The sequence below is a fragment of the Nyctereutes procyonoides genome, unplaced genomic scaffold (genome assembly GCF_905146905.1).
Source record: "Nyctereutes procyonoides isolate TBG_1078 unplaced genomic scaffold, NYPRO_anot_genome, whole genome shotgun sequence".
NCBI classification, from domain to species: Eukaryota; Metazoa; Chordata; class Mammalia; order Carnivora; family Canidae; genus Nyctereutes; species Nyctereutes procyonoides.
Window position 1 is genome coordinate 4,548,733 of NW_026575146.1, and position 26,982 is coordinate 4,575,714.

Consider the following 26,982-nt stretch of genomic DNA (forward strand, 5'->3'; position numbering starts at 1 on the left):
CGCCCCACAGGAAGCTGGTGTTAACAGAACTGCAAAAAGAAAAAAAAAATCTCAGATCTCTGTTGACTAATACTAATGTATTTTCACATCTGCCTAGACACCTAACTGGGGAATTAGGAGGATGGGCATAACCCTCATCCAAATATCCTGGTCCCCCCATCTTACCAAGTTTCAGTCATTTCCTTTGGGTAGATAATGTTCCACTTGTTTTGTGACTTCAGTTTATTTTCAGAGTTCTCAAGTGGTTAACTTTAGTTGTTTTACTAGTATATCAATTTTTGTGAGAGAGCAAGTTGACTGAGGTCCTTACTTTGTCATTCTGGAAGTCTATTCCTTTCCTAAATTCCTTAGCTATTCATAGTTAGTGAGTCCACCATGTGAGCACTAAGGTTGTTTTCTGCAAATCCAAGAAAAGCTGTTAGAATTCTAATTACATTAAATTTGTGAGTTAATCTTAGAATTGACATTTAGGATTTTAAATCTTCTTAACTTGAAATTTAAGATTGATGAAGACTTGATTATTTAAATTTATATTTCTATGCAGTTTTTTTCCCCAAAATTTTATTTATTCATGAGAGAGAGAGAGAGAGAGAGAGAGAGAGAGAGAGAGAGAGAGGCAGAGACGCAGAGAGAGAAGCAGGCTTCCCTTAAGGAGCCTAGTGTGTGACTCAATTCCGGACCCCAGGATCATGCCCTGAGCCAAAGGCAGGCGCTCAACCGCTGAGCCACCCAGGCATCCCTTCTGTGCAGTAGTTTTAAAAAATTTCTAAGAATTCAATCATAAGTGACTCTAGGAAAGATGTTTGCAACATATGATAGATACTGTATTAATGACCTTTGAATATAAAATTTATTTTTAAATGTAAATGAAATAATATGCGAGATAGGTGAAGGGCATAAGCCATTTTTAAAAGAGGATATATAGATGACCACAAAGTTGAAGAATGGTCAATTAGAGATTAAAACAGTACAGCATCATTAAAATTAAATACCCTTTCCACTTAACAACAATAACAAAAGTAGCATATTTAGGAAGAATGTGTCAAACTATGGTCTTAACACAGCTGATGGAAGTATGAATTGGTACAACCTGTTTGGAATACAATTTGACCCAGATATCCCTTTTCCTAAGAATTAGTCCTAAAGATAAATCATTAATTTATTTACTTATTAAATAGTTACTTAGTACCCACTGATACGTCAAACAATGTATGTCACCAGGGATGACAAACAGAAAGCATATATACACTTAAAAAACTTTGCAGTATGGAGTTTACATTCTTATTGGTGAGGCAGGCAACAAACAATAATATTTAAATAAAAGTTTATTAGAATGAGTGAGGTGTATTATGGTGGGGGAGAACTAGAAGGAAGTATTGGGATAGGGCATGCGTTTGGGATCTCCAGGAATAATGTATTAATGTTAAGAATGATTAATTTTTAAAAATAAAGATATGTTTTATTTTCTTTATATTTTTCTGAGTTTCTATGATGAACATGCAGAAATAGCAAAAATCAAACTTATTTTAAATAATAAAATTCTTTGTATGAGTTTCTGACATTTTATAGAGGTTGGTTTATCAGTCTTTTTGTACATTACAATGGGTAGGTTTTACTTTAGGAGAATAAATATAAATGAAGTTATTAACTTAGGGTTTAATTTTGCAAACTATCACACTTGGGTGAAAAGTATTTAGATTTGTTTTTCTCAAATCTAGCTATTTTAAAACTTCATTTAGAACACTGAAATGAATGCTTATCTGCAGTTAAGAACATTCGGAAGGCTGTCAGTTTCTTTTACAAGAATTTTGTCACATAAAGATCATTACTATTACTCATTTACTTTTCAGCACTGAATTTCAAACAGATTTACTTATTTTCAATATTTTGTTATGAAATACTTCTTTCAAAATCATTTTAAAATGTTTCATGGTGGATTTTATTATATTTTACTTTCATTTTTTATATAAACTATCAATGTGAGAATTTAGAGTAACTTAGAATTTTAGAATTTAATGCAGGAAAATATATTTTAGGAAAACAATTAAAGGATGGGAAGAAGCCAGAACCATGCAAACCTATCCTCAAGGTGGAGTTCAAAACGACTAGATCTGGGTAAGATTTTACTTCATTGCCAATATTCATTGCATATAATTACTCAAATAGCACTGAAGGCAATTTTGTCACTATGTTGTAAAGTCTACTTTAGAATGGTCTAGCCCAGTCTTAAATTTTATGCATTCTTTATTTAATGAAATAACTAAAAGTGGTAAATTAAAGGATTTCTTTGTATTCTCTGTCTTTAATAGTTTTATAATGTATCTTGGAAGGTTCGAATAATCTTTCTTGTCAAATGTTATACATTCTGTTAGATTAGTCTTCAGTAACAGTGGTGTTTATTCACTACTGTAAATTGTGGGATAAGTGGTGAAAAAAGTTTTTAAAACAAACCATTTATGTTAGGGGTGTTAATTATGAAAGTCAGATGTATTCTTCAAAAATTAAATCTCATAAGAATATTTGGCAATTATAAAAATATATACATCTTAATATTGAAGTTTATCAGTTATATTTTATATTTTTTATATGTACCAAATATTTAAAAATATAACAAAGGAAAAATTGTAAATGTTTTTTGAAAATGCCACGTTTCATTAACCCCTAAAAGAAGCATTTTATCTGTGCTCTGGTTCTCTGGGAAAACTGTGTGGTTTTATTTACTATAGCTGTGTAAGAGAGTGAACTTATGTAGTATAGATAGTGCATTGGTTCTTGGATTGTGGTCCTTGGGCCAGCAGCATTAACTAAGAACTTACTAGAAATGCAAATTCTTGGACTCCACCCGGGACCTTCTGAATCAAACACTGTGTGGCTAGAGCCAACCACTCTGTGTTTTACTTAGATCCACAGGAGTTTCTGATACATGGAAGTTTAGAACCACTGATAACATGTTTTTTATATCAGTTGATGACCACTGGTTGTTATAACTGGCCCACTTCCCTTTTAAATTTGCCCTTGTTCTAAACATATTCATTTCAGCTGTATTCTCATTTGAGAAAAGACAGTAGGTTGAAGAATCATTAAGATTGCTATTATTTGTCCTTGATTCTCATTAGCCTTCTGGGATTCAAAAGATATACTGTTCAGACAAGCAGTTGAATGAACTTCAAAAGGAATGGCATCTGTTTAATTGATTGTGGCTCCTTCACTCTGTAACCTTTGGCATAGAGTTATTTGAGGTCTTTGTGCTTCACTTTCCTCAGTTATGGCATGAATATGAGAATAGGTTAGAAGGTTGCTGTGATGATTTAAGTGAAACAGTCATGTATTGAAAACATTTTACAGAGTGCCTGGTACATAATAAACTTTCTATACATAGTTCCTCTTACTGTTTCCAGGAAACTTCCTACCAATTGATTTTTCTTTTGCCATAATTTTTGTTGCATGGCAAAGGAATGTAAGTAGGAAAAGTAATAATAGCAAAAAAAAAAAAAAAAAGGCTTTGGGGGAAACTGGAAAAAAACCTTGTGTTTCTGGTTTATAATACAGCATCAAAGGAATTGTCCAAACATTTAAATTAACAGTGTTTACTGTCTTCTGAATTACCAGTTCATTTTAACAAATACTGATTGGCAACAACGGTGGAGGTCCAGGGAAGATCTTTTTTTTCCTCTCTCTCTCTCTCTGTTCCTGTTTTTAATTCTTATGAATGGTAACATTTATGTTTTCAGTTTCTTCAGGATGGTGGCAATATTTTTTCTTTCATAACATCAGACATGAGAAAAAAAAAGTCTAGCTCTTTTGCATGCGTTTGTAGATACCTTTAAATAGATCGATAGGATCACTATCTGAGAACAATTTTCACTGCTTTCCAATTTTTTTCCTTTTTTTTTTTTTTTTACCTGGGAGAGGAAATTCAGTAAATTAAAAGGTTCTCTTTTTCACCATGGTCTCTCTTTCCTTGAGATAGTTCCCTAGAATTCCAGTGTGTAGCCAACCTTGAGAACTGCAACCCCCATTCTGCCTATAATGAAATCACTTTCAGTTAGAGAAGCTAGTCAGTTGTCACCTTTTCCTGTTTCTAGCAAGTGTCATGGGCAGGTGCCAACTAAAGGGATTCAGGTTGGTAATAGGTAACGTTGGCAAACTGCCAGATTTTATTATATGAGCCTGCCTTCCCTCCTCAAGATCTTCTGCATTTTCTTTTTTTTACCTAGAAATTATTCTAGGCAGAGACTCCCTTTCATCCTTTATAGCTTAGCAATAATATCATAGCTTTGAGGATATTTTGGCCATGTTTTCTAGATTGGGTCCCCAGTAATATAGTCTCAAAGCATGTTATATATTTCCCTTCTAGAATATGTACTTGTCATTAATAATGAAATTGTTTGTTGATTGCGTGCCTTCCCCTTTAGATACTAGCTCAGTGAAAGCATGAGACATACCTGTCTCATTTCTAATTGTCCTAGCATAGTGTTACTTAATATATGGGAAACAGGCTGGTGTTTAGAAAAGTGCAGCCATGAAGAATTAGCAGTTATAGGTTAATAATAACAGAAAATTTAACTCTGATGGAAAGGTACACGGACAAAAATATGGAATCAAGATATTGTGCCTAACTTTTATTTTCTAGTAACATAAAAGCATATATTACACTGAGAGAGACCAGATTTTCCCCTTATATAGTGAACAATGACAGTATAATTAACATAGCATTTAAATAGCACTTTAATTAAAGATAGGGGACTATTCTTTATATGGCCAGTTTTTAATAAAAAGTCAAAAGTTAAATGTTAAGTCAATTCTGTTGAAGTTGTTTTTTTGAAAAAATTCGTGTGACCCAGGTGTGAAGTGCTCCAACGAATGGTGGTTGAGAAAATGATTAAGAGTGAACCCCTCCCCCCCCCAAAAAAAAGAGAGTGAACTCCAGAGCCAGCCAATCTGGGGCTAATCCCTCCTCAACTGCCTGCTCGTTGTGCCATCTTGGACAAATCAGCAAGCTTTCTGTGCTTGTTTCTACCTTAGAGATTGTTATGAAGATTAAGCAAATATAAGAAGCACTTGGAACATACTCTTTCTTCCATTTTTCTCACATATCACTTGTCTCAAAACAGCATTTAATAACCCCTGACAAATATCTTAAATGCAGTTATTCTCTGATTTTCCTTTCACAGAGCAGATGTACAAAGTCCAATGTTGACGAAATTATAATAACTATGGAGCTTCACTAATATTCTTCCCTGGATTGAGAGTTCTCTTATTCTGAGAAACATTATGATTTAGTGCAGTATTTATTTGACACACGTTACATTAATTTTGGTTGTACAACGTAGTGATTCAACAACTCTTTGCTTTATGCTGTGCTCACCTCAAGTGTAGCTACCATCTGTCACTATACAGTGCTATCACAGTACCAATGACTGTAGTCCACATGCAGTACCTTTCATCCCTGTGCCTTACTCATTCCATAACTGGAAACCTGTATTGCCCACTCCCCTTTGCTCATTTTGCCTATTCCCTCACCCTCTGATTTTTTTTGTTTTTAGATATTAAATGTGATCTATAAATGAGTTTTGAAAATACTTTTGTTGGTTGTGACATCAATTTTTAACATACAGACTAAGAAAGAGTGTACTGCACATTTTAAGGTTAGGTACTGGTTTATGAAACTTGTTCATTTGTATGTACTTACATTTCTGTATACCGTACCATGAAATAAATATACTTCTTACTATGAGTCATGATCATCATATTTGAGAGCCCCCAATTTAGTGGAAATAACTGAGGCTTTGGATTTTTAGACTTAGGTTCAAATCCCATTCTGCCACTCAGACAACTGTGTTGTCTTTGGCAAATTGCATAACATCATTGAAAATCTGTCCTTACCTTAGTGAAATAGGGGTAGCAGTTACCACTTAATAAAATAGTTGTATAGACCTGAAAGAAAAATATAACGTGTCTAGCACATGGTAGATGTTTGGTAAATTGTAGTTCCTTCTTTCCTCCACTGCTACATTTTTCATTTTGCTATTAGACTGAATAAGAAGTTACAGGCAGGGTCAAATTTTCAGCAAGAATCAACTTGGGATAGAGTCATGTTTTCAAACAGGTATTCATTTGAACTCCTTAGAGTTTTACACTACAGAGCACTGGAAGTTAGTATCTTTTTTTGTTTTTATTTAGAGATTTTATTCATTTGAGAGAAAGAGAACACATGAGTAGGGGAAGAGGCAGAGGGAAAGGGAGAGACCTCAAGCAGACCCTATGCTGAGCCAGTCTTGATCCCATAACCTTGAGATCATGATCTGAGCCAAAAACAGAAGCAAGACACTCAACTGACTGAGCCACCCAGGCACCTTGTAAGGTAGCATCTTTTAAGAAATGGACTACCATTCAAGAAATTACCGATTTGCGGGAGCATCTCTGGGAACCTAAAAGTGACTATTATCACAATTAAAAATGGCAGTGTAGTCACATTTGGGAACTATGTCTAAGATTAATTTATTCCCTTTTCTTCTTCTACTTTTTTTTTTAAGATTTCATTTATTTATTCATGAGAGACACACACACACAGAGAGAGGCAGAGGGAGAAGTGGGGCACCATATTGGGGGCCTGATGTGGGACTTGATCCCAGGACCCTGAGATCCTGACCTGAGCCAAAGGCAGACACTCAACCACTGAGCCACCCAGGTGCCCCTACTCCTTTTCCTTATAACACATACTATGACAAACCATTTGTGTATAGGCCCAGAAAGTAAATATTTCAGGCTTTGCAAGCAGTATAGATTTTAATTGGCAGCTACCCAACTCTGCTATTATTACCCAAAAGCAGCCATAGACAACTCATAAATGAAAAAAATGCAGCTGTGTTCTAATAAAACTTTATTTATAGACACTGAAATTTGAATATCCTTTAATTTCCTGTATCATGAAATATTTTGTGTATTTTTTTCCAACTGTTTAAAAATGTAAAAGTCATTTTTAGTTTTCAGGCCATACAGGCAAAAATAGGAAGTGGGCCATAGTTTGCTGATCCCCCTCGATAAGCACACATGTACATGAACATAATAATATATTTAAGTTTATCTGTGAGCAAAAGTTGCTCTCTGCCCCCAGCCCCATGATGCCTAAATTTTGTTTTTAGTAGATGATTTAATTTCATATGTGCACTATAAAGCTATAGGTGGATTTCCTATAAAAGAATATGAAAAAACATCTGGGGAGCTTGTGGCTCAGTCAGTTAAACATCTGACTCTTGATTTTGGCTCAGGTCATGACCTCAGGGTAGTGAGATTGAGCTTCATGTTGGTCTTTGTGCGGGGTGATTCTCTCCCCCACTACACCCCAGCACTGCTGGCACAAGCACCTGTACACTCACTCACTCTCTCTCTCTCAAAAAAAAAATTTTTTTTTTTAAAACAGGCTGTAATAAAAACTCAGGGTGCATTTGTGATATTCTGGTTCTGAAAATATCTGAAAGTCTATTTCAGTAACACTCACAAACTTGGTATCACTGAGTTTCCCCCACTGCTGCTAGAAGTGTATCCAGCCTAATTCTCTGAAGCCCAAAAACACACACCCTCATGCAAAAAGATTTTTTTCTCAGAACGCAGGCTTGTTCTTGTATATTTTTTCCTTCTGCTATAGATTTTTCTTAAGTAACTATCTGTGTAGTAACCTATAATGACACCCTGTGTTCACTGTGTACCAGACACTGTTCTAAGTGCTTTAAACATAGTAACTTAATCTTAGCAACCACTATGTGAGGCAGATATTATTACCTTTGTCTTATAGATGAGGAAACTAAAACAGAGAGGTTGAATAACTTGCCCAAAGTCATACAAGGCATATACAAGTTGTAAACCGAAGATCCGGATTTAATTCTGTACTCTTAACCACTGTATTTCCTTTTTAATGAAACCTGCTCTCTGCTCACATTAACCACCAATCTCCAAGATCATATTCATACCTACAGATCTCCCAGCAGCAGTTGCTTTGCTAAACTACCCAATAAAACTGTGATGAAGAAACTTCACCTTCAGTTCAGTCACAATATATTTACCACTGAGAACAATGTTTTAGAATATAGTCTTTTACATCAGTATGTACATTTGTATTGTCCTCTTCTCTTATGCATGGAGCATCTTCTTTTTATTTTCTTGCCACCAATGTATTAGAGTAGGCAAATGTTCCATATCATTCTCTCTCCAACCCCAATTCATGATAAGCCATAGCAACCAGAAGAGAGCCTCATTCAGATAACATGCTACTTTCAGAGACAAAAGTAGTTCCCTTTTCTATTGTCTTAACAATTCTCATATCCTTACTTGAGATAAAACTAGCTTCTTTTCTTGTCTTTTGAGTTCAAGACTTTTAGATGGCTTGGCTTCCAAGCACCGAGAAGAAAAAAAGCTAGGTGGACATCTATTATAAGCCAGGTATTCTGCTATGCAATTTGAATGCATTGCCTCCCATAATTTTCACAACACTATGAAATAGGTACTTGTATCATCTCCATTTAGGGATGTCTTAGTTTAAGTTAACTTGCCCTACGAAGTAGCAGAGCTGGAATTTGAGCTCAAGTTGACTCTGGAGATGGAGCATTTACCAGTACACCAAACACTCTCACAGGATGAATTAGGATATAATCGTCCTAATGATTCACAAGTCACTCAGTTTGCCAAGAACTGTTTTTTTTTTTTTTTTTGAAGATTTTTTTTTTTTTTAAGTAATCTCTACACCAAGCATGGGGCTCAAGCTCACAACCCTGAGATTAAGAGTTGCATGTTCTACCAACTGAGCCAGTCAGGTGCCCCCAGTTTCCTCTCTTAAACTTGCTAATTTATCAGATCATCTTCATAAATTTAACATTAAATCATACTCAATACAAGTAATTATATTAATGTGAACCAAGAGGAGATTTTGTCTGTGCCTCTTTAATAGGTTGAATAACTTTTTTTTTTTTTAATAGGTTGAATAACTTAATGTGAGTAACACAGAGGACTGGAGAGCTTCTTAGATAACTTCTAGGCTACAAATTCTAATTTTATGAGGTCTAGGTTTAGGTTTTATGGTATCCCTTTGTGGCCATGGCACTTGATCTTAACACTGTCTAGGAAAAATCCGTAAGTGGATTTATAATTAATTGTGTCTAATGAGAGACGACATCTTTGAGCCCAGAGACTCTTAAATTTCATATGCCTCATCAGATAACGTTTCCTGTTCTCATGTTAACCTTTCCCATGCTGGTGAGAAAGTTTTGATCTTAAGTTCACTAATTCTCATTTTATCACTATCTTCAGAGGCATTCTTATGACCCACCGGATTTTTATCTGTATTGTCTTCAGTCTGTCAAAACAAGAACACTTTCTCCCAGTTTTAATCTCCAAACCTCCTACCTAACTAGAATAACTCAGTATTCACTTTCTTAATTTTAAGATAACATTTGACTTACTGTCCCTTAACACTATAATGATAGAATCCCACATAGCTAGACAACAAAGACTACCAGATTGATGGCTCTATCTTCTGACATTAGAATACCTCATTTAGCAGCTATATGAAGATTGGGTTTTATCTGTGGCTTGCATTAATTTAAAGTGCTAAGATTCTTCTATTTTTAAGTTTTTCCCTAAATTAGTTCTTAACTCCTTATTAAATTCAAACTGATATCACTAATTAAATCTGCTGATAAATCCATTTTATATCACTCGCAAGTTTTACTTGTTAACTTTGTATGGTAGTAAACATGTATTAATCCCTTGAAGTATATTTTATATTTAATCAGTGGTAGTTGCCAAAATGAAGGTGAAGTGCCTTGAGTATAAGAAAAAGGAGGACTTTCAGAATAGTTTCTTGACAGTTCATTACCCTTTACAGCTAAGGTGCCTAGCACTGGTATTTTTTCATGAAAAACACCAAAATGAAGAGGTAGAAAAAGGAAGACTAGTAGATTTTGAACAGAAAAAGAAAAAAAACAAACATAAAAACAAGATACTCCCAGGATGCATCATGGAAATGTTTGTAGGAGAGAGTAAGCATTGTTTGCTGCTATAGAAAGATTGGTTAGAATGATAACAAAGATTAGAAGATACAGTTAAGGGGGAATGATTTGCAAGAGTATTTTATTAGCATTGTTTCAAACATGAGCCAGGTTGTAGGGACATTAAAAGAAGGAAAAAAAGAAATGGGTGGATTAACAGAAAATACTGGTTTAGAAGATGTGTTAACGTTTTCAGCAGTAGATATAAGTAGCATTTAAATCTCATCGGGAAGAGGGAGACATAGTTTTGTTTTTACTTTTAAATTGGGGAATACCTCCATATGACAAATGGCAGAAAAGAATGAACTGTTGGAATAGGATATACACAGAAAATGAAAAGGAAATAATTTAGGAAGAAAGTTTTAGAGTGAATTTCTCATGATGAATTCAAAGTAGAGTTGGAGAAGATAATTTTCTTTCTTAAATACTAAAAGTATTGTGATATGATTATATGATCCAGATTCTTCCAGAAAAATTTTTGGCTATGGAACCAAAAGTCTTAGGATAGGTAAGTTTTGCGTTTGGAAATGGAACACCGAAATCAGTAAAGTAGAAGATGAGTAAAAAATGAAATAGTAGAGGGGGGAGTGCTGGCCAAAGGAAGGAGTGAAGCTGAAGGAATCAAATGATGAAAGATAAGACTATTTTGGCCCCTCCTGTTGGAACCAGCACAGTTAAGCACTTGGTAAATGCTTGCTGAATGGATGAATCATAATTATATTCTAAATTTGTGTAGTGATTTTTGAGTGGCCTAGGAAGCAGAAAATCCTTTAGCATTAGATATATTTTATATTACATTATAATACTGAAAGTATAATGACAGGGAAATGACATTAAAAATTGGCAAACTATTTCCATGGGATTTCATCGGAAAAATGCAGTTTCTTAAAAAAGTATGGTTAATCACAATTGTTATATTTCATTTCTTTTAAGATTTTATTTTTACATAACTTCTATACTGAACATGGAGCTCCAGCTCACAACTCCAGGATCAAGAATCACATGATCTTCCAACTGAGCCATCCAGGCACCCCTTTTAATTTCGTGTTTAACCACTACTATTTTAAAGTTTTTTTGAAAAAAATAAAATAAAATAAAATAAAATAAAGTTTTTTTGGAAGTACCTAGGTTTTTTATTTTTAAATTATAACATTAAAGTCTTCACAAAAGAAGCATATTACCTGTAATTTCTATTCTAAAACAATTTTTTTTCTTTTCATTTTCCTTCAGTCTTTTTTCAGATACATATCCAATTTCACCTAGTAATATTCTTAGAGCATATTCAGTCTGGTGGTGGTTTTTTTTTTCTATTTAACATATCTAAATTATTACTCGTTTCTATCAGATTTTTTTAAATAATCTTATAGGCTGTGTACTTAGACATTCCTCCCTTTTGCTGAACATTTAGTTTTTTGATATTATAATGAGGTTTTTCATATTACAGATAAAAATATAGTAGTGAACAGATTCTCTTTTTTGACATTATAGATAATTCAACAGAAGATAAAAGATTTTTTACTATTGTACTATTTTTAAAGATTTTATTTATTTGAGAGAGAGAGAGCACAAGCAAAGAGAGAAGCAGACTCCCTGCTGAGCAGGGAGCCCAATGTGCAGGACCCCGGAACCATGATCTGAGTTGAAGACAGATGCTTAAACAACTGAGCCACTCAGGCACCCCTATTGTAGTATTGCTTTACAATAAATTTTCAGTGATGAAATTTTGAGGATAAAAGATTTTTATGAATCTTGACAAGTTCCCACATTGCTTCTTGAAAATATCTGTGTATACTTTAAATAATGGAGTATAAACTATAACAATTTCATCAGTCTCATCGATGGGAGATGTTTTTGTTTTATTAATTACCTACCTTAAAAGTAAGCACTTAGGCTTTGGAATCATCTTAAATTTTGTAACCACAATGCAAACTCCTAAATGACTACTGGAATAAAGAAAAGGCAATCTGCTGGGATAATAGGGACTGAAGTTAAATTTGTTTTCATTTGCATATAAAATGGTGTTTCATAAAAATTTTATGATTCAGTTTTTTGCAAGCAGCCATACAGCTGAGCTTTTATGTTTTAGCAGGGACCAAAATTATTTATATCCTTGTCCATGACCCTGTATCTAGAAACTGATGAATTTAACAAAGTTGGTATAATAATGGTTGATACTCACTTGGTAACAGTTCTTCCATTTCTGAAGTCCTAAAATAGAATTTGAAACCTTATAGTTTTTTTTTTAAATCTAATCATTTTTGATGTGTATTATTTATAAAAAAGCAGAGCTTTATTTCAAACCTAATTGTTTCCAATGTTGCTTGTTAAAGCTATTCAGATATCCCTTTCTTACACTGCCTCTAATTTATTACTCCTGCTTTTTCTACTGCTGAAGTTCAATCTGAACTTTCCTATAGTTTCTTCTTTTAGAGCCATCCCTTCTTTACCATCTTAATTGGTTCTCTGTTGCATCCTTAAAGCTTTATGGTTTTGTTCAAACTAATATAAGGCTCGTTTTCCATCGTTATTCATCCTAGTCTACTTTTTTCCATTATGAAAATGCATTCACTTGTGATTTGTACATGGACTGAATATCTTAGTGATAGTTCACTAATTGTTCTAATACTAGGCTGCTTATAGTATATTGGTACCAGCTTATATGCTTTAGGTTACGTTGTTCTAAGGACAGGGATCAAATCCATGTAAGACCTTGTCCGCAATAAATGATTTTGAAAACTGTGCAATGTTCTTTCATAGATAAGCTTTGAAATCATACTTTAACACTGTGAACTTTATTGTAGTTCATTTAATCACAATTTCCACATGACAAAGTCTGCATTGAAGATTTTAGATTTCTTTTTGAAAAAAATGTGTAATTGTTACATAAATTCTTTCATTTTATTGTTACTAGGGGAAAAAAAAGTAGTGGACTAATAAAAATTACTGTGGGGTCCTATAAATCTCATGCATCCTAACCAACCTGAATTGTGAAACTGTAATACATCAAAACCCCAAAGCATAATTTTTTCTGGAATTTGTACGGTTAGGCTAGGTCTACTAAATTCTGTAGCTTTATCTCATTGACTTATCATTTGATTTATATGTTTATTTTGCTTTCTCGTTTAATGTCAGCACTAGAATGAATGCTTTGCCCTGGAAAGCACAGGTAGAAAAGAGTTGTGTTTCCATAGACATGACAACTTCATCATAATAATTTTGTTATGACTATCAGCCTTTATTTGATTACAAGAGAGAATTATAATTCTTCTAAAGTTATTAAGATTCATGAAATGTTCAGTTTATAGGGACACATAAGCAGATTTCTGCCTTCAAAGTTGGGAAGGTGTTCTGAGATTTTTTTTTTTTCCTTTTCCTAATTGAGGACTGTAGAATTCATAGATTCTTTTTCTGCCCTTATCTCTAAATTGAGTTTTGTCAGCCACTCATTTACATGAGATTTTCGGATGTTATGTAGTATGTTATTGCTAAATAACCCCTAAGTTTTTATATGATTGAAGAATACATTAAAGTTTGGCTGGTAATGAAGAAAGATCATAAGGACTTTGATAAATCTGCATCACTGTATTAATAGTCAAGAGATCATAATTTAGAGAAGAGTGGCACTAATAGAATCCCTATTAATTTAAGCTTATTATTATTACCTTTATTATAAGGTAATTTATTATTATACCCTTTATCATATAATCTCTTAATTTTAACCAATTAAACTTTTTTATTAAAATGAAAACCTATCATTGCAATTTTCTTTTGTGTGGGCTTCCTTTTTATGTTTATAGTAACAGTCCAAAAACTGGTCTGAGGACCCCTTTACAGTCTTAGTTATCGAGAATCCCAAAGATCTTTTGCTTATGTGGATTTTACCTGTTGATATTTACCATACTAGAAATAAAGTTTAGAATTTAAAAAATGCTTATTAGTTCATTTAAAAATAACCCTTTGCATATTAACATAAATAAAACATTTTTAAATAACTATTTCTAAAAATATACTGGAATTGTTTATTTTGGAAATTTCCTTCAAGTTTGGTATAATAGACTACAGCTAGAGTCTCAGATCTGCTTCTATAGTCAGTCTTTTGCAGTGTTCTTTTAATTGAGACATACGAAGAAAATCCAGCTTTACACAGATACTATAGTTCGATTTTTAAAATAATGGTAAATATTCCTTGGTATTACACCAAAACTTTACAAGTGATAGATTCTTAAACATTAGTTGTAGTGTGAGATCTGAATCCCTTATCAGTAAATTTTTTGTACTCTGTTTCATGAAAATCCTTTGGCCTATCAGTGCTTGCAATGACTCACTCTTACATGCTTTTGTAACATCATGATACTAGTAAATTGGGAAATATTGATTGAGTCATTCATATCTTCTAGTATTGACGCATTTCATTATGTATTAAGTGGCTGATATCTCCACTGATCTCATGAGGAAAGTCTATTTACGTATTGGGAAACTGAAATTCAGCATGGCATATAGAAGTTCCCAAACTCTTGATTTTTACTTGAAAGTCCAGATTTTATCATTGTAAACAAATAATATCAGTTGTTTTTTCTTAAAATAACATTCACTTCATTCATTTTTGAGAAGACGATTGTCAATTACCCAAGCCTAAATTATAGTTAGTCATCCTATCAGCAAAAATAATAGATGACTTATATCACAACTCAGACAACTACACACGTGTTTTTCTGAAAGTAACTATCCAATTCAGTGTACAGAAGTATTTTGTGTATCTTCTTATTTTCCTAATAGAACATTAAAAAGGCATAGTAAGGGTCAAGATTTAAAATTAGTCATTTTACTGCTTCATCAAAGACATTTTGAAAAAGAAGGGGAAAAATCCTTTTAATGTGTGGCAATGAGGAATAAAATGAGTAAGTCTAGTTTGGTGCCATTGTTTTGATTCATGCTGAGATGCCAGGAGTTTAGTCCACCTACTATTACTTTTGTGCCATCAGTGCAAATATCAACACAGTGAAAAGGCAAATAGTGTCTTAATATCATAGTGAAAATGGTTTTACCTGTGATCTTTTGAAAAGGGTGGGTCCTGGGAACCGCAAGAAGTTCACAGACCACACTCTGATATCACTGTTGTATACTTCATGGCTATTTATGAAAATGTTTGGAGATTCCACATTTTTGATAACTAAGAGGATATATATTAAGTTTAATTACTATAACAGGTTTCATAAAAATTATATCAATAAAATTAAAATCAACATTATGCAAATATACAAATCCACTCTACTAAAGCTGTATCATTGTTAAATTGGTCATTAGGTGAACAGAAAGTTTTCTAAATATGTTTCTTTATTTTTTTTCCCCCAAACTTCTTTTTATCTGTATTAGCAAAGGAGAGTATAAGGGCTAGTCACTAGTGACTTGGTTTGGAGATGGCTATTCTAGTTCTCAGGGTCCTCTTAAAATTGGCAAAGGTACAGAACTGAACTATAAAGACACCTGAAATATCATCATCATGATGCTAGTAGAGTAGCACTAGTAGCACTTTCTAACAATGTATTTTGTACCAGGCACTGTAATAAGCAATACATATATCATGTCACTTAATCTTTACAGTAACTCTGTGAGGTGTGTATTCCAGAAGAGAAAACTGAGGCTCAGATAATTAAAATTAAAGTTAAGTTATTCAGTCCTAATAAGGCACAAAGTAAGAGAGCTAGGATCTGGACATAGATAACTTCTTCCAAAGTTTGAGTTATGACCCATTATGCTTCTCTGTATTCACTTCATTATCATAATGACTTATTGTTAGCTACCTTGTTATTTCCTATTTACTCAAAAAGGTCTCTGGTATAAACGAACTAGGGATGGTAGAAAGGGAGGTGGGCGGGGGGGGGAATGACTGGGTGACGGGCACTGAGCGGGACACTTGATGGGATGAGCACTGGGTGTTATTCTATATGTTGGCAAATTGAACACCAATCAAAAATAAATTTATTAAAAAAAAAAGGTCCCTGGTGAAAAGTTTTCATAACTAAGCAGTAATTCTCTTATCAAATACTTGTTTTCGAGATCCACCTCTCTACTGAGACATGCCCAGTTAAAGAGTTCCATGGTTTCTGATTTAACTTCAGAGTGTGCAGGAGTATGGGGCCTTGCAGTGAGGCCTTCAAGGACATCCTCACATTTCCCCCTGATAATGATAGGGTAGGTTAAGCAGTATCCTGAGAAAGCTCAACTTTTTGTTTTCTAGACTAGTACTAGTCAAAGTATGATGCATGGATGGATCCAGTCTGCTAATTCTCTGAGACAAAATACATGCAGAAATCAAAAGTGAAAGTATGGAAACTTGAGTATCATTTGACATTACTATAACATCTGTGCACACATTTAGTTGTTTTTCTTACAAAACACAGATTTTCCATGAATTGAAAAATTTCAAAAGTAGTTTGAAACTACCATAGATAGTTTGAGAAGCATTGTTTGAAACTATAGCATTATATGTTTAGAAAAATGCTTTTAATTCATCTCCCTATATTTTATTTTCTTTTTTGCCTCTCAGCTCTTAAAATTTTGTTTTTGAAACCCTTGTTTTTGATTATTCTATTTTGGTTTGATAGCTCAAAAAACTTAGTAGAACTAAGAATTCATTATTACTTTTTGAGTGTGCTTCACAATTTGTCTTCCATTCGAACCATGTGTGCAAATGAACTTCTTATAATGGACACATACTGGGCAAAATCTAAGCTTTTAACTTTTTATATGAGAAGTTAACAATTTGACACCAAATATGAGATCATGGTTGCATAGATTTCTATTGGACTATTCAAATTATATAATCATAATTTACATTTGGAATTTGAATTGAGGATCTTAGAAGTTTGATTATAGGGTCTCATAAAAATCATATGTTCATTCAATAAAAAGTTAAGCACTAGGGAGTGCCTCAGTGGCTCAGTCCGTTAAGCAGCTGACTCTTGATTTCAGCTCAGGTCATGATCTCAGGGTAGTGTGAGATTGACCCCTGCGTCAGCGCTGGGTGTGGAGCCTACTTAAGATATTCCCTCTCCCTCTGCTCCTCATTCCCTCTACACCAAAAAAAGCTGAGCACTGAGGTTAGAGTGGTAAAGATATTTATTAGCTTTTAAGAGCTAAGGTATGATTCTGCTTACCAAATATATAGTTGTGTTTCCTTTAAAATTGAATGGCATATCTCCATTTGAAAAAAGTTGGAAAATTTGATAACATATGTAAATCAGTGATGTATGAGACAATTTGAGGCTTAAATTCCAATTTTAGAAATACAGAGAAGTAGTGAATAATACAAGTGGCAGTACTAATTATGCAGAAAGAGTATCAGAATAGGACAATATTATATTTCAGACTTTAGACAATATTTATTACCAAATCTGGCCAAATATTACCAAATCCTACAGCATTTCTGATTTTAATTCCTAGTGCTAGTGACCATCTGAGCAGTAAGTGTAGTAATATTTAAATGTATTTGATAAATACTTTTTGGGATATCTAGCTATGGCCTGAGAATGCACAGGTAAATTATACATTCTGTGTCCTGAAGGAGCTTACAGTACAAAGGGAAACTAGATAAACACAATGGCGATTTAGTATGGTAAATGCTGAGAAGAGGTAGGCACAGGGATGCTTTAGAACATAGGGAGGGAATCCTGTACAGGATTGGATGTACAGGAAAGGGTGGATGGATCAGGGAAAGTTTTTCTGAGGAGATGATAATTGGACTGAGTTTTAAAATTTTAAAGTCAAACAAAATGAGAGGAAGTATATCTCAGGCAATAAACAATGTGTGCAAATACTATTATAATAATTTCAGCTACAGTTTATTAGGGTCAGAACTAAAGTCATTATGGGGATGAAATGGACAAGACAGGTTCTTAAAATCCTAACAGAGGAAACAGGATGCATTTTATAGGATTTGGAGTTGGGTCATCTCTTACCATGTATTGCTTTACTCAGTGTGTTGTGGCTCCACTGGCCATTTAGTTCCTCAGATATATCAAACTCATTCCTGACTTGGGGTCTTTGCAGTTGTTATTCCTGCTGCCTAGAATGTATATTCCTTTCTCCTCAACCCCAAGCTGTTTAAGTAACTGGTTGCTCATCATTCTAGCTCTGCTCATATGTCATTACTTCAAGGATCTTTTCTGACCATCTTACAGTAACTGCTCTATCACCTCCCTTGCACCCAGGTCACCACTCCACCTTGTCTTATTCTCTTTGTAACACTTGTTCCTATGTGCTTGTCCATGTAGACTAGACATGAGAGCACTGTTTTATTTTCAGGAATACAGGTGCTCAAAATAAATTTGAAAATTTGAATGAATGGGTAATGTTATAGAACTGAGTGGAACAAATTGCTTATAAAAATGGCTTTTTGGGTAGAAGTGCCTTCCTTAAGTTAAAAGTGCTTCGTATGAAACAACTGGAGCCAAACCATTTATCAAGGCCAGCCTGGGGAAATTAGAAGGACAACGGAGTTACTTTTAAGTGTTTACCCTCTTAAAAATTTCAATCAGATTTTAAAAGGTCCAGAGGCACTTGGATGGCTCATTTGGTTAAGCATCTGACTCTTGACTTCAACACAGGTCATGATCTCAGGGTAATGAGATCCAGCTCCACCTCAGGCTCCATGCTGAGCATGGAGCCTGCTTCTCTTTTCCTTTCCCTCTGCCCATCCCTGCATGCACAGGTGCATGGTGCTTGCTTTCATTCGTAGGTAGGTAGGTAGGTAGGTAGGTAGGTAGGTAGGTATATAGATAGATAAAATGTCCAGATACCTTTCTAATGTGGATATCTTCACAAAATGACAGTCTTGAGGAACATCCAATATCATTGAAAGAAATTCTACTGAAATTCTACTTAAAGTTACGGGATAAAAATTATATTACCTCCAGGCCTTATTATAACATCAAAAAAGATAAAATTGTGTTTAAAAACAATAAGATTATCTACCTTCATAATTCATACACTACCTAGAAATAATCTAGACTTCAAGAATTTTTTATGTAATTCTAAATACCAGTAAAACAACTTATAATTTTCACTATCTAGTATTAAAATATTTTATCATTGTATTTATGACTGCTTATAAAATAATCATCTCATTAATATCTACTCTTCAAAGTTTCATTCTTTATAATGAAAAAAATATCTGTTGGGTAATTAAATATATACATATATATGCATATCCATATGTATTTACTGCTAGATTTAGGGAACTTTGATAATTATGTAAAATACCTTGGTATTTCTTTGAAACTGTTTCTTAGTCATTTTTTATTCATATATTTTTATCACTTTTTCATCATATATTTTTTCACTTTTAACAGTAGAAAAGAAGTGTAGGCAACTTACAAGACCAGTGGATACACACCTAGTTGCCTTTTGAAGATAAATCTACCCGATTGCCATAGTGTTATTAAATACCATAGTAAGAATTTATCTAATAAATGAGTGACTTACCTGGCAAACCTACCTGGTATTTCCATGGAAATTTTATTCTGTAGTGAAGTTCAGCATCTCCCTCTTCCTGGTTCTTACATTAATAATGTTTTGTTTTTTTTTTAAGTTGGCTATGTGTAAAAACATTGATCAGACTATTTTTAAATATTACATATAAAATACATGTGGCCCGGGCTTCCCACTCTGTAAAAGATGAAGTTGGATTCTTCATCCTTCTTCCTAGTATTTTGTATTCAGTTATGTGCTATATTTCAAAGTACACGAGAGGAAATGTATCCTCTTTATTCATTATATGTGATAAGAAGGAAAGAAAATTAAATATGCTTTCCTAGCTACAACCATAATAATAATACTATGCAAAGAGACTGAAACAGTATATTGGTGTACAATACAATTAGCGTAATTCTGTTTGGGAATTTTAAGCTTTGATTACTGTTGCTTAGGTGGAAAAATGAGATTACCCAAATCAGTTTAGTGGCAAAAAATTTAAATGATAGTAAGTTAGAGAGTGGTAGTGTCACATACACTTCTATTCATTCATTTACTTATTCTATTCATTATGTTATGGATATAGCAATGAACAAAATGAACAAATCTTGCCCTCGAGCTTGCATTTTCATGAGAAAACCAATAAGCAAATAAATTTTAATGCTATGAAAAAAATAAAATAGGGACACATGAGAGTATAGTTTTAAATAAAATAGACATATATACATGTTATTTTATGTACTTAAATAGGTAAAATGTTTAAGTATTGAACAGTTATTTGACTTAATATATTTCTTTATAAATTATACACTTGTACTACTAGTCTAAGTAAATTTTAGTGGAGTTTATTCTAGAGTGTAAGATAAAAATAAATATAATGTAGACATTCTAATGTTACTTTCCACATGTCAAAAGAAGGGAAACTTTCATAATGGATAATAATTGTAATTTGATGATCCTAGTAATAATAATCGGAAAATCTTACCAAAGGTGTATTATGTACTAGACATTGACCCCAGTGCTTTCTGTATATTAATTCAACAATTGTCTGATGGTAGATACATGTCATTCAATCTCCATTTTATAGATGCAAAAGTTAGGCACAGAGAGGTTAAGCAGCTTGTCCACTATCATCACACAGAAAGGAAAACCAGAGCTGAAATTTAATTTAAATTCAGATAGCTTAGTTCCCAAACTAGCATTTTTTAAAGAAGTAACAAAATATTGCTTTGATCTTATTGTTTCATTATTCACAGCCTTTTAGCAACAAACAAGCTCTAAGTTAAATATAAAAATTAGCATTTTTGTAAAATAATAGTAAATAGGAACTAGTGTTTGTAACAATTACATATTATTACATACCGTTTATATCAGATGTGGAGGAAGAAGATGGATCTACTGACCTTAAAGTGAGCATTCAGAAACTACCTAAAAAATCATAAATGAAGAGATTTAAGAAAGAAAATCTTATATCAAACTTTTAACATCATTTATTTAATGTATCATAAACAACTTCTCCCCCAGCAAATAGTGAGACACATAGCAGACCAAAAGCTAATTCCTTAGAATGCAAAGAACTCTTATCAATAAAACAATTAGAAAATGATTACTAATAGAATGAAAACATGAACAAAAAACTTGAATAATCAAGACAAAGATGAATACAGGCCAAAATATATAAAAAGATACTTTGTCTTTTGCACATTTAAGAAATACAGTTTTAAAAAGTGGGTCTAGGTAAATCACTAAGTAGTGGTTAATAGAGTTGTAGAGTTAATTAGATCTAAGTGGCAAGCTGCTAGATGTACATGGGAGCTTTGGTTTAAGAGCATACAGCCAAAATTCCAGAAGTAAGCCCTACAGAAAATGATTTTTAGTGACTGTTTTCTCAAGAGTGATTCATAGCTAGTACATTTCTGACATCAGTGAGAAGTTAATTTGTTACATACAGTATGCCTCAGGCCATTAACATTCTTAGACCTTCTGTTGAGAAGGCCTGGTTATTAGGATTGGAAATAAAGGCAGTTCATCCAAGATACTTGACCTATAGTAACCCAGAGAGAATTTTTTGACAGTTGTATAAAGAAGATAAAGGAAAAAATTTTAGAAACCAAGGGAAGGTATGAAAGAGTCGAATATAGTCAGTGTTCATTCTTATTGTATGGTAATTTTCATGAATTCACTTGGGTCTCACCTAGTGCAATTTTAAAAAGTCACATATGAATATTCAATTAAATCATGCATTAGAATGTGTTAGAATTTTTCATTTCACTAAATAAAAAATTTATGATATGGCAAGAAAATAGTCTTCACTATGCTTTTATAATCCTGCCTATGTATTTTATTTCCAGGGAACCTTTTATTATTTTATCAGGAGGTTTGTCCTATGATACTGTAGGAAGAAGACCCTGCTTAACAGTTATGCATGGGAAAAGTACTGCTGTGCTGGAAATGGACTATTCAATTGTCGATTTTCTAACGCTGTGTGAAACACCATACCCAAATGGTAATAAGCTTTGCATCTTTAAAACTCATTCTCTATAGATATCTGCTATTCAGAACAAAGACCTATAGGTTTTCTAAATAGTTTCCTTATCCTAGTATGCTGTAATTCTTCTGGGAGAGAGATGCTGTCTTTATAACTTCACAAGTTTTATTTCAGAAGTTAATAAGCTTTATCTGTTTAGTATGACATAGTAGTAGTCTTTAGTGCCACTTAAGGATAAATGAAACAGTTTCTTTAGAATTCTATAAAATACTAGTGTATTAGTCAAGGTTCTCCAGAGAAACAGAGCCAATAAAGTATAGAGAGAGCAAGAAAGAAAGAATGAATTTATTTTAAGAAATTGTTTCATATACTTGTGGAGGCTAATAAGTCAGCTTCATTGTGCAAGATAGCAGGCTGAAAATTCAGGAAAGAGCTGTTGTCTTGAGGCAGAATGCCTTCTTTTTTAGAACCTATCTTTGCTCTTCAGGCCTTCAGCTGATTGAAGCCCACCCACATTATATCTGATATTGATTTAAATGTTAATCACATCTGAAGAATACCTTCACAGCAACATCTGGATTGATGTTTAACCAAACAACTAGACATCAAAGCAAGGATAAGCTGACACATAAAATTAACCATCACAACTATCATATATTCTTTCAAAAGGAATTTAAATCTGGATATGTTTTACTTCATTTGAAATAAATTGAGATGTAAATCTGTAATGCATTTTATAGTTAAATAGGTGCATATAAAATAAAGAAATTAGTATAGTAGTATTCAAGTTCCTATGAGGTACAATAGTAAGAATTATTCTTATGGGTGTTGTAATTTAAATTTTGGGTTTGTTGCCCATGTCCTGTCTTGGATTTTGTAATACCATAGAAGTTACTATGAACTTCTTGTCTTCTTCATCTTTACAAAACTGAAATAATTTTTTCTGAGTTATTACATAGATTTATCTCATTTAAGACAAAGTAGTCTTAAGTTATATAAAATAGATGAGAATGTTACATACTTGAGAGAATGGAATAAAATTAAAAACAAGCAAATATTTATTACCTAATTTGCTGTCTTCTTGCATATTTAAAACTATTGTTCATGCATTGTTTTCCTATTCCAGATTTTCAGGAACCATATGCTGTGGTGGTTCTTCTGGAAAAAGATTTAGTACTTATAGACCTTGCTCAAAATGGGTAAGAAATAAAATTTTGTGAGAGATTATTTTAGGATGTGATGAAAAAGACTCTTTTTAGCATAGGATTGGCTATTTCTCTTTGAAAACACTACATTTATACCCATAATATTGACCTTTTTTTACAATTCCAGGTACACATTTCTGATTACCTGTCAGATTTCTCTAATATGTTGTTCATATAGAATTTCCATTTTTTAAGTCAAAATTTGTTGAAATTTTGAAATTTCATGATTCAATCTAATACTTGGGCACCTTGGAGACAAACAAAATGAACAAAACCAAAATTAATCCCATCACATTTTACCTCCATATAATAAGCTCTGTGGTCTCTCCAACCCTATGCAATCTTGGTGGCACTGTTATGAATACATTGTCAGAGTAACTTTACACTCAGTACCAAGATTGCCATTCTCCTCTTTTGAGAGTCTTATACTCTACTGATGGAGCCAACCAAGTGCCCTGTTAGTCTCCTCTTTAAACCACTGTGGTCTCTACTGCTTTGATTTGAAAGCACCTTCCCAGCCTACTACTCTTCACAGTAGGAACTTAAGATACCTTTCCAACCTGATTTTTCACTATCTTACTACAGGTGCCTTATTCCCTAGAAAAACTGAACTGTGATCATACTTCAGTGTCTTTTCTTACAGGTTCCCAACAGCTGCAAGGAGATTTTATATATATGTGTATATATACACATATATATACACATCTGTCTTATCTGTAAATGGCCTCCGTAGCTCCTTTGCAACTTTTTGTGGTATTTGTCATGTTCTGCTTTTTCTAACATAGATGATAGTGTTTACTTATAAATTCTATGAAAGATATTACATTATTTATTTGTATCTCCTGAGAGATAATCATTAAACATTAAATTGAGTTTACCCATTCAGGATTTCAGTATTTCTCAACAAGGGGATATTTTGCTTCGCCTAGCCCCAGATACTTGACAAAGTCTATATAAATATCTTTTGTAGATGCTACTGGCATCTAGTGGTAGAGGATATGGATGCTGCTAAACATCCACAGTACACAGGGGAGAGTCCTTATAATAAAGAATTATCTGATCCAAAATGTGAATAGTACCAGGATTGGGAAACCCTGAAGAATAAGTGAATAATATTATTTAACTTGATTTTAAGGCATTCCTAGGTTCACATCAACTTAGTATGTGCTACTTGTAATTATTAATTGGGTATTTTTTTCCTTTTAAAAAATTGCAGGACCATAAGTGGATCAAAGGAATTTAAAAACATTTCTAAATGATCTCGGGATCCTGGGATCAAGCCCCGCATCAGGCTCCCAATTCAGAGGAGAGTCTGAGTCTTCCTCTACCCCTCCCACTCCACTCATGCTCTCTCTCTCTCTCCCTCTCTTTCTCTCTGACATAGAGATGATAGATTGATAGATAGATAGATAGATAGATAGATAGATAGATAGATAGATAGATAGATGTAAATGACAGTCCTAGAATAAGTTATTCTTTTAAAAAAAGAGAGATTTATTTATTTATTTTAGAGAGACCATGTGGAGGAGGAAGGGCAAAAGAGAGGGATAGACAGTCCTAAGCAGACTCCATGTTGAGTGCAGAGCCCAGTGCAGACCTGGCACCATGACCCTGAACTCATGACCTGAGCAAAAACCAGGAGTCGGATGCTTAACCGACTGTGCCAGGCAGGCACCCCTAGAATAATTTATTCTTAATATAATTATATTTTCTTGTCTTCGCTAACTTTTCATATAGTATATGAGACTTTTATGTGTTGTCTATACTGATATATATGTAAGTTAAAATACTGTGCAAATAACCTGTGACTAGGCATTTTATTTATCAAATGCATCAATTAAATGTATAATAGTAGAATCGTTGAGCTTAAGGATTATAAAGTGTTGTTATAAAGAGAACAAAGTTACCTGCCATGTTTTTAATTCATATTTTTGTTGCGTTTTTCCTTGTGTTTTTATGTGTGGTTGAGGAAGGAGTTACAACAGTTTGGTTCATTTTGAAATCTAGAAAGGACTTTTCTGAAAATATTCTTCTCTGATTTTTAAATGATTGTCAATAGTAGACTGATAAATACATCTAATTTTTGCAGATGTGCCACTCTGAACTTTTTAGAGTTTTTATGCCATATTCTGGTTTCCCAGATATTTTTAAGTAATCATTCTCAAGGAATTCAAACCAGAAAAGAATATCATTGCATATGTAGTAAGGGTTTTACTTTAAAATTAAAATTTTTGAAAGCATTTTTTGCTTTATTTAATGAAATAATTTCATATCTAGAAAGCCTTTAAGGTAGAATTTTATTATCACCGAAACAAAAGAGTATCTCTATATTATTATTATTTTTTTAAAGATTTTATTTATTTATTTATTCATGAGAGACACAGAGAGAGAGAGAGAGAGAGGCAGAGACATAGGCAGAGGGAGAAGCAGGCTCCATGTGGGGAGCCCGACATGGGACTCCATCCTGGGTCTCCAGGATCAGGCACTGGGCTGAAGGTGGCGCTAAACCGCTGAGCCACCCCGGCTGCCCCGAGCATCTCTATATTAAATGTTCTACCAGGCATTACATTAATGGGGAAAAAAGGAGAATTGAAAATTTGTATTAGCTCTACTGACATAAAGATCTAAGATCTGTTGATTGAGAACCTTATACCTTAATGCTAAAGTGCACAGGTTAAATTCTAGCTAGCTGGCATGCCTTTGGCACATTACTCTGTTCTTCCGTAAAATGTCTACATCATATGTTTGGTGCAAAAAGCAAATAAGATAAATGTACATATAAAGCACTCAGGCCAGTGTGCCACATGGTACAGAGTTCCAACTGCAGCTTTTCTATTTATTGTTCTAACTGAGCAACTTGCATTATAAAAGATGCCTTTTTATTTTTTTATTTTTTATTTTTTACATAGTTACATGAATTAAATCTGTTAAATCTCTGGTAGAATGTATGTAGTTTCCAAAAATACAGAGAAGAGCATTGTATCCCCAAAGTTAAAATGTAAATTCAGGTAATATGTTATATGGATCTTCATAGGCTATTATCTTTAAATTAATCAAAGTTTTAAAAATGTTTTCATTCCAAAGCTGTATTTTTTTTAGGTTCTCATTTTCATAGTAATTTTATTAAATTAATAAATATTTCTCTTTTCCTGTTGTTAAAGATATCCTATATTTGAAAATCCGTACCCTTTGAGTATACATGAATCCCCTGTTACATGTTGCGAATATTTTGCTGATTGTCCTGTGGACCTTATTCCTGCACTTTATTCTGTTGGAGCCAGACAGAAACGTCAAGGTTACAGCAAAAAGGTATAGAACATGAGTTTTAGTAATTAATGTTACATTTCAGTAATTTATATGTATCACCTTGGAGTATTTTATAACATTGATATCTTTTTTAGAGAAAATATATAGAAAATCCCTTTTTGAAGCAAAATATGTTTTTTACTGTTGTCATAGAAATATATATGAAGACGTATGCTTGGAAGTTGCTTTATACAATAATTTTTTTTATAGGAATGGCCCATTAATGGAGGTAATTGGGGCTTGGGTGTTCAAAGTTACCCAGAAATAATTATTACAGGGTAAGTAAAATCCTGTTTCACCACTAAATCTCTAATAGCTAGATATCATTAAGACTACATGAATATTAATTAATTGGGCAGGTAATGCTTTGCTTTATGCTGTAACTTATTAAGAAATGTTGTTGTCTGGAACCTGCCAGTTTACCATGAATTTTACACTTCTTTATTTTGGTTGCTGTCTTTTCACATAA

At 33.3% G+C, this 26,982-nt stretch overlaps 1 protein-coding gene across 3 annotated transcripts in view; it reads left to right on the top strand.

The window, feature by feature from the left end:
- Positions 1-26,982, top strand: part of STXBP5 (syntaxin binding protein 5) — a 166,615-nt gene that overhangs the window by 76,190 nt on the left and 63,443 nt on the right. For all 3 annotated transcript variants that reach the window (XM_055310078.1, XM_055310079.1, XM_055310080.1), the window contains exons 9-13: positions 2,037-2,115; positions 21,866-22,020; positions 23,129-23,201; positions 26,369-26,516; positions 26,724-26,791. In XM_055310078.1, the coding sequence (XP_055166053.1) occupies positions 2,037-2,115; positions 21,866-22,020; positions 23,129-23,201; positions 26,369-26,516; positions 26,724-26,791 (523 nt within the window). The remainder of the gene's footprint in view (positions 1-2,036; positions 2,116-21,865; positions 22,021-23,128; positions 23,202-26,368; positions 26,517-26,723; positions 26,792-26,982) is intronic.